Source organism: Clupea harengus, chromosome 15 (assembly GCF_900700415.2).
Source record: "Clupea harengus chromosome 15, Ch_v2.0.2, whole genome shotgun sequence".
Taxonomy (NCBI): domain Eukaryota; kingdom Metazoa; phylum Chordata; class Actinopteri; order Clupeiformes; family Clupeidae; genus Clupea; species Clupea harengus.
In genome coordinates this window covers 6,313,117-6,322,089 of record NC_045166.1, presented here as the reverse complement: position 1 = coordinate 6,322,089, position 8,973 = coordinate 6,313,117, and the positions used below count along the sequence as shown (strand labels likewise).

The 8,973-nt window shown below is 43.5% G+C and overlaps 1 protein-coding gene across 1 annotated transcript; it reads left to right on the top strand.

Annotated features, from left to right (window-relative positions):
• Positions 1–60: 60 nt before the first annotated feature.
• LOC105899462 (adenylosuccinate synthetase isozyme 1 B) lies at positions 61–8,449 on the top strand. The gene is made up of 13 exons (XM_031581303.2): positions 61–316; positions 3,029–3,131; positions 3,283–3,345; positions 3,572–3,622; positions 3,701–3,767; positions 4,032–4,139; positions 4,231–4,312; positions 5,224–5,350; positions 5,851–6,005; positions 6,769–6,893; positions 7,030–7,127; positions 7,468–7,617; positions 7,961–8,449. The coding sequence occupies exons 1-13, from the start codon at positions 152–154 to the stop codon at positions 8,011–8,013; spliced, it is 1,347 nt and encodes a 448-aa protein (XP_031437163.1). The 5' UTR covers positions 61–151; the 3' UTR covers positions 8,014–8,449.
• Positions 8,450–8,973: the final 524 nt, after the last annotated feature.

Below are 8,973 nucleotides of genomic sequence, written 5' to 3'. Positions count from 1 at the left end.
CGGCGACTTGGTCATGTGAAGGTCACTTTGTGCCTCTTCCTCTGACATCACTGAAGTCTGAACCATATTAGGGTAGTCCGGCTTGGAGAGCGGCCGCAGTCTGTTTGTCCTGTTTCAGTTCGGAGGCGCTCACCGCTAGGCTGTTGTGAACATGTCGGCAAAAGATCAGACAAGCCCCAACGCAGGGAAGAAGCGGCCCCGGAATGATGTGGGGAACAGGGTGACTGTTGTTCTCGGTGGACAGTGGGGCGACGAAGGCAAGGGAAAAGTGGTCGATCTGCTTGCGACTGAGTCGGACATTGTGTGCAGATGTCAGGTAACTTGAAGTTACTTTGGCTTATCAGTGAGTTATGCTTCTAGAAGTGAACTGTAAACAATTGGAATTCCTAATAGAGTGAAGAGACTATGTGATGATATATTGTCAAATCTGTCCAGGTAGGTCTTAACCATGTTTGCAATTAGTTTGCAAGTTGAGTTTGTCACAGTAGAGTTTGCAGGTTATGGATTCTTTGATTCTTTAACTTCTCTAATTGTCTGTATCTTCGTCATGGAATTTTCTGAGAGCCACTAGGGACCAGAGAATAAATAGTCAAGGATAGCCTACGCACAGCTTCAGACAGTTGACCAATTGTGCTGCCTATCTGTCGTCGTGAGAGTCGCTTGAAAGAATGTAGAAGCTGTTTTCCACGGCTTTGTTTTCTATAAATATTGACAGATGACCTTTGAGCGTATCTATAGGCTGTGCCTTTAGCAGACAGGACTTCCTCGACCACTGTAACGGTATCTGAGCAGACTTTCTTTCACTAAGCTCTGCACCTAATAAGTGAAGGGGTGACACATTTTCAGACGGCAAGCCTCAGACGCCAGAACTAGCATTTCTTATCAGCGGGGCGGACTGTGGCCAAATGACCAAGAACTCCGCCAAATCACACCAAATATCACACCAAAACAACTTCACCTGTGGAGTTATTTTGTTCCATCATTTTAAGTGCTTTTGAAACGTGTGTATTAGGCTTTTGCAATTCATCTATGTCCATATGGTATGAATGTATGGTATTATTTGGGGTGTGTGTGTGTGTGTGTGTGTGTGTGAAAAGTCCAGCCTGTAGACAGTTGTGTGTTAGAGGCCATATGGAACCACCCACTTTGTTATATTGCCACAGGGTTTCAGGGGTCCACCAAAAATAATATTTTGGGTTGGGGAAGTTCCCTAGATGATTCTTCTAAGGCACAGTCTCAGTGTAGCATATGATTGTCATTGCAAGAGATAGAGTGTCAAATATGGGATAAGAATAATTATATATATTGTTGTTTTTTGCACCTTGGTTTGTCAGAAATGGATAACAAAAATGCAAAACTAAAGTGAGCCTTCAGAGAGAGCTGTACGACCTGAAAACAGCAGTGAATGTTTGTGTGCTATGCATTACTCTTGTAAATGAATTCATCTATTCTCAAAGGAACTCTTATATCTTATGTTTAGAATGGGATTTTGTGGGAATGCAACTTGTAATCTACTGCTGCTTTTCCCATTGATCCAAATTCTGTGTTCGTGATGGTTTTTCCGTCTCCCAGTCTTTCCGAGTCAGTTTACGCTTAGTCACTTTGAGGCTAAGCAAGCCAGTTGTCCAGAAATGGTCAAACATCCAAAAAACACCACTTTAGCAAGTATGGAAGATAGAGGATTGCAACTTTCATGCTTGGTCACTATATAACAAGGCTGGCACATACTGTAAATTGTGTGTGTGGGGGGGATTCCTGGCCCCCTCTGTCTGTCAGCTGTGGGGGGGTGGGAGGGGTGTGTGGGGGTGTGTGTTGGGGGGGGGGGGGGGGGGGGGGGGTAGGGCGGCCCAGGGAATAAACGGAGGGGCAGTCAGGATACATGAGAAGGGCAAACTGAGATCCCACTTGCTGTCTGGCTTCACGTTGTCCCCCCTGTTAAAATAGCTCTTTCTCTTTCTCTAGTGTAACTTCATGTGGGCCTCCATAGTCTAGCCACTGGCACCAGAGCAGGAGGGTAATCTGTTTTGTGTGGAGGGGTAGGTGGGGTAGAAAGGGTAGAGGAGGTAGGTGATTTGTGTGGAGGGGTAGGGGGGTAGGTGATGTGTGTGGAGGGGTAGATGGGGTAGGTGTCTGAAACAGAAGCAGTTGGGTTTTGCTGGCTGTAGAAAACAAAGCTATGAATCTGCAAGATCTCTTAGCCTTTGTGTCATAATTTAATATGGCAGCGAGACACTGAATCGGCTATTGATTTATGTCAGTGTGTTACTGAGACTGCTGCTAACATTTTAATGATGATTTTTCAAAGCAGCTGACCCAATGTGTTGATTTACAGACGTTACTATGCGTTGTGTGAATATCAGTATGTCAGAATAGCCAGTGCTTATGAGAACAACATTAGTTACTTTGATCAACTTTTAGTCACCACCACCAAATTATTAAGCCTAACTACAAAACACTTGTTCGAATGTGGTACCTGTCAACAAATGACCTGTAGACTTGTTTTGTTTTGCCTTTGTTTGCAAAATCAAGGACGGTTGTCTGTGCTTACTGTCCACACCTTTGATGTGCCCGCTTCTGCTTGGCCTAGATGGAAATGGAATGTACTTAAGACTTACTCATATCCTTTACATATGTCCTGTTTATTGAAGTCGTACATTTTTTTGGATTGCTGAATATATGGCTACTGTACTCTACTAGGCAGCTTAATGTTGGCAAGCTCCAATCCTGGACTTGGTCCGATGTCATGTGACTCAGCACTCTTGGCCAGCTTGTCTGTTAAAACAGCTTTGTTAGTCTGTGTTCAGTGGAGTGTTCATCATCTTGATTGTCTGAAGTACTGCATAATTACGGTGCATTTCCGGATATAGTTCTGTTTTAAGTCTGGACGCATTTTTTGTCTTTATGTCAAACGACATACTGCACCTATAATGTGACACATTTCAATGCACATATAATGATTAAATAATGCTCTCAATAAAAAAAATATTGTGCTCAATTTCAGTTTTTTCTCCTGTCATCTTTATCACAGGGAGGCAACAATGCGGGTCATACTGTAGTGGTAGACGGCAAAGAATATGACTTCCACCTCCTTCCCAGCGGCATCATCAACTCCAAAGCCACCTCTTTCATCGGTGGGTCGAGCAAATGAGCTTTTCACACAGCTAACAGCTAACAGCTAATGTGATGGGGCTGTCAGTGATACCAGCTAAAGAGACTTAAGAGGCTGTGATTTGTCAGCAGTGTTCAGTTCTTTGATGTTGAAACTCTCTTTGTTCCTTTTAGGTAATGGAGTTGTCATCCATCTTCCTGGATTATTTGAGGAAGGGGATAAAAATGAGAAGAAAGGTAAAAAAAAAAAAAGAAGGAGCCTACTCTAGACCCGGAATGGGGGTATATCATGGAAAAGAGATGTGTGCACACATTCAAAAAGATTAACTTCACTGTTTGAGTGTTAAATTGATTTTTTTTTATATTCTCATGGAGAGACTGTACACTGTTATGGGAACATCTCTCTCTCTCTCTCTCTCTCTCTCTTTCTCTCTCTCTCTCTTTGACATAATATCCGACACAGGTCTCAAAGACTGGGAGAAGAGAGTGGTCATCTCCGACAGGGCCCACATAGGTAAGGGACTCATCTGGGAACAGCAATGCATTGCTCACGTACAAACCCGATGTTGAGATGCTCTTCTCTTGTGGACAGTGTTTGACTTCCACCAGGAGGTGGATGGTCTTCAGGAGGCGCAGCGGAAGGCCCAGGAGGGGAAGAAGTGAGCAGCGCAGACACTAGTTCAGTGAATGTGTGTCATACTATACGCAGTTACTGGATTTATTTAGTATATATATGTCTTGCTGCAACTGTGTACAGAATTACATTTATTCACAGGCACATCAACATCCTGTACATACAGAACTTTAGCTCAAAGAATTTATTAAAAGATGTTAATCGAGATGGCATTTTCTACACATCTCATTTCTTGGACTACATGACTGATTCTCAAAAATGTCTGAATGTAATACTTTTTATCTCACAGCATTGGAACCACAAAAAAAGGAATCGGACCGACATACTCCAGCAAAGCTTCTCGCACCGGCCTGAGAATCTGTGACCTGCTCGCTGACTTCAAAGAGTTTTCAGCCAGGTAGGAGAGTGTGTGATTCTTAAAAGCCTTGATATACTGTGCTTCTGCTCATTTCTTTATCATTTCATATCATTTCTTGTAAAAAATGTAGATTCAAACTGCTTGCTCAGCAGTACCAGTCCATGTTCCCTACTCTGGAAGTGGACGTCGACGGCCAGCTGAAGAAACTTCAGGTGAGTGTAGATTCTATAAAGTGTGTGGGAAGAGCTGTGTAGATTCTATAAAGTGTGTGGGAAGAGCTGTGTAGATTCTATAAAGTGTGTGGGAAGAGCTGTGTAGATTCTATAAAGTGTGTTGGAAGAGCTGTGTAGATTCTATAAAGTGTGTGGGAAGAGCTGTGTAGATTCTATAAAGTGTGTGGGAAGAGCTGTGTAGATTCTATAAAGTGTGTGGGAAGAGTGTCCTCAGACTTTGCCAGTGTACTGTAATCGTGTCCTCAGTTGCTAGTCCCCCTGTCTTATTTATAGATCTTTTGAATCTCCGAGTAGGGATGATGTTATCTTATATGCTGGGCTAGACATTCCTGTGGCCTAATAAATAAGTCCTATTTAAGATGACACCCACATACCTGGTCAATTAACAGCTCATTTGCGCATAGAAGAAGATTTAAGGCTGTATTTAGTGAAGGTCTTTGGTTTATGCCTAAGCATTGAGTTGAGTTTGCTACTACTGTTATGCTACTGCTACTACTACTACTGACATGTTGTGATATTTTCCTAAGTACTGTATATGTGCTTTTATAGTATACTTTTCTATAAAGAACAGCAACCAGTTAAGTTTGGAAAAACCTAACATATGTTCCATGTGGTTCTGAACAAACAGAGTATAAAACAAACCAGCAAGCCAGCTGACTGCTATGCGTAATACGTAATCCAACAAGATGTCTTTCTCGTGCTGTCAACTGTTGTCCGTTAGGTATGAGTTCTCTGTCCTCTTGACTTGACATGGCTTTGAAACCGCATGTGTCAGTTTATGTAGCGTGTGTCAGACTCGAGTCCACTTGTAGACTTTGTCCCAGGAAGGTCACCCATGAAGGTCAAGCCCCAACCCCACCTCCCCCCACCCCCTTTGTGCAAACGTGCAGGAGTATGCTGAGCGTATCAGGCCCATGGTGAGAGATGGGGTGTATTTCATGTACGAGGCTCTCCACGGATCACCCAAGAGGATCCTCGTGGAGGGAGCCAACGCTGCCCTGCTTGACATTGACTTTGGTAAGGCGATACTTCTGTCTCTTTCAACAGAGTCGCTTTGAAGGCACGTTACTGTTTCTACTTTAAGCATAGGCCAGTGTCTGTGTGTTTGTGTGTGATACATGTAAAGAGTCTAAACTTTCATGTGTTTGTATGTGTGTGTGTGTCTGTGTGTGGGTGTGTTTGTGTTTGTCTCTGTGTGTTTGTGTGTGATACATGTAAAGAGTCAACTTTCATGAGAAAAACAGTAACCAATGTGGCCTGTGGTTGGGGATAACATCTCAGATCTGCAGCTGCTTGTTTCGGGAGACATTGAAGATATTCTCTCATATATTCAGGTTTTTGTCACTCATAGTGGGGTGTTGATGTGGTTGGAGTGGTCAGCGCCGCCGTCCTGTAAACGGTTGACCCGGGTCCAGTTTCTAGCCACTGTGAGAGGCCTCTGGAAGTCACCTTGGGTGAAACCGTCTGCTAAGTACTTGACCTTTCATATGAACTTTCTTCTCATGCTCCGTGGATAGGTACATATCCCTTTGTGACATCATCAAACTGCACCGTTGGTGGCGTGTGCACCGGGCTTGGCATCCCTCCACAGAATGTGGGTGATGTTTATGGCGTGGTCAAGGCCTACACCACCCGTGTGGGAATTGGTGCATTTCCCACTGAACAGCTCAACGTGAGTGTGTACCCTGTGTTATTGCCCCATTTAAAGCATTTGCAGGACTGTGACAGAGATTCTATATAAGACACATATACATATACATTGTATAAGTCTATGCTGCTGCAACATCCTTGAGATGGAACTGATTAGATGGTTTTTGTTTTGCACGTGATATTTTATATATTTATATATATTTTATATATATTCTACAATATATGACATTGTGTGGTGCATCTCTGGAATAGCCTCATACAACACATTGACTTACCACTTACCACTTACCAGCACCACAGTATTGGCATGAGCGTGTCAGGACCCTATGCTCTCAAGATCCAAAATACACAGAGAGCATGACACTGTGAAACACTTGAGATGTGGGACTAAGTCGTGTCGCCTCTCCTAAAAGCTGTATGCAGAGCGAGAGCCACAGGTAAGAGGTCAGGGTGGTGTCTCCGCTGTAGTAGCCCACAGTCGCAGGGATTCGTCCCGTACCGACTGTCGCTCAAAGCACAGACCATCCCATGACCTGTCACATGTCACAGGAACTCCCGAATGCCTCTTTTATCACAGCTCAGTTTTAGTCGTCAGTGCACAAGCCAGTGTTGACAGGGGAGTGAGCGAGTCTCTTTTAAGAGGATCCAGCCTTGCGGTAGAATCCCCCCCCCCACACACACACACACATGTTAGCACCTTGTAAATATTTGCTGATCTGAGAACAGTTGTGGGTATTGCGAGGGCTGACGTGAGTCTTTCTGCTTGCTCCTCTCCCGTGACGCAGGACGTCGGGGAGCTGCTTCAGACCAGAGGCCATGAGGTGGGCGTGACCACGGGGCGGAAGCGGCGCTGTGGTTGGCTGGATCTGGTCATCCTGCGCTATGCCTACATGATCAACGGCTTCACTGCGTCAGTGCAGGATGCTGCCTTCTTTATCTCACCTGAAGTAGACTAGTGCAGAACTAACCTTAACCAAAGAGGAAATGTTGAACAAACTTTTAAATTTACAAATTTACAAAACTAATTTTTACTCTTTTTTTTTCAGGTTGGCTTTAACCAAACTTGATATCCTTGATGTGATGGATGAGATCAAAGTTGGTGTTGCGTACAAACTCAATGGCAAACGAATCCCATACTTTCCAGGTACCACCTTAAAGAATGAAAATGAAGACATTTTAAAATTCATTTAGGGCTTTAAGGCAAAGTAGATACCTGTCCAGAGGTAGCCACATCTCCCTTCAATCTGCATCAGATGTACTTGACACAACATTACACAACTTGGTAGGAGAGCATTGAATGTTTGTAGCATAGTAGTCCCTTCGAGATGAAAGCACCATCTATTTTACTTGGGCATTTACACAACTGACAGCGATTTGTCCTTCAGAATTTGTGCTGTACAAGCAAAGAAAAAGATTGAGAATTGTTGGGAGAGTGGCCTGCTCCGATGGCCCCGTGCCAACCTGTCTTCTCTTCCCCATTCCAGCCAACTTGGAGATTCTTCAGAAGGTGGAGGTGGAGTACGAGAAGCTGCCGGGGTGGAAGAGTGACACCTCACCATGCAGGAAGTGGGACGAGCTGCCAGCCAAGGCCCAGAGCTACATTCGCTTTGTGGAGAGCCACGTCGGTGTCCCTAGTAAGTCAGCTGGGTAGAAGGAACATTAAAGAACCAGTGAGGTGCCAATCCAATAGAGACCAGTCCGTGTGTGTATTTGTGTGAGTGTGTGTGTACTGGGGGGGGGGGGGGTTGATTTATGTGTATGTTAAGTTGGTTATATGCCCAGTTACTTGGAAAGGACAAAAAAAAAATGTTTGAACTAGGTCATACAACCGTAGTCGTACTGTTTGTCATCATATTCAAAAGTAATTCTTGTGTAGTCAGATGATTATTTTTACAATGATCAAACTCCGATAGGGTTATTGTACATAACTGTTTTTAAACACACTAACCTTGCTTCATGCTTTTCCACTTTTTACAGTCAAGTGGGTCGGAGTTGGGAAGTCCAGAGAATGCATGATCCAGTTGTTCTAGGGATTCCAAGAACCTCCAGTGCTTCATGCATCCTCTCTCCATCTCTCTCTCTATCTATCTAGCTCTCTCTCTCTTTATCTCTCTCTCTCTCTCTCTCTCTCTCTCTCTCTATCTATCTATCTATCTATCTCTCACTCAGCACCAGCCCATTCATGGTGCTGTTCAGGATGTATACTCCCTTTGTTGTCCCTGTAAATGGTCATTTTCAGTTTCATTTCCTGGTAAAACAGAACACAACAAAAGAATATCGAATTATTAGAGTGGAAAGATGACCACAGTGCCCTTCACAATACATGCAATAAATCTACTGATGCACTGATTGCAAGACCAAAACTACTGAAAGCGCAATATGTTGGACAAGTCCTGTTTACATGAAGAATATCCAACTCTGTCATGACGTGCCCCATTGCAATAAAATCAAGTAATTTGCATTCTTGACAGGCAGATGTGCGTCTTCTCTTTGAGTCTGCCAACACTTTAATATATATAACAAAAGGACATACACTTTAATACATACAGTGGGGAAAATAAGTATTTGAACCCCTGCCGATTTCGCAAGTTTGACCACTTGCAAAGAAATGTGTGATCTATAATTGTAATAGTAGGTGTATTTTAACAGTGAGAAACAGAGTATCAACAAAAAAATCCAGAAAACTGCATTTTATAACATTTATGACTTAATTTGCATTTGATGCAGAAAATAAGTATTTGAACCCCTAGCAAAACATGACTTAGTACTTGGTGGAATAACCCTTGTTGGCAAGCACAGACGTCAGACTTTTCTTGTAGTTGGTCACCAGGTTTACACACATCTCAGGAGGGATTTTGGTCCACTCCTCTTTGCAGATCCTCTCCAAATCAAAGGTTGCGTTTTCAATATGAGGGAATGAGGTTCAAGCCCAATATTCCACGTTACATGGCCCCATCCATAGTCCCCTCGATGCAGTGGAGGCGTCCTGT

Excerpts from the sequence above, each read along its gene's own strand:
- LOC105899462 (XM_031581303.2), top strand. The coding sequence starts at position 152 with ATGTCGGCAAAAGATCAGACAAGCCCCAACGCAGGGAAGAAGCGGCCC. Across the intron at positions 7,128-7,467 it reads ACGAATCCCATACTTTCCAG|CCAACTTGGAGATTCTTCAG; the intron begins GTACCACCTTAA and ends TCCCCATTCCAG. Across the intron at positions 7,618-7,960 it reads GAGCCACGTCGGTGTCCCTA|TCAAGTGGGTCGGAGTTGGG; the intron begins GTAAGTCAGCTG and ends CACTTTTTACAG.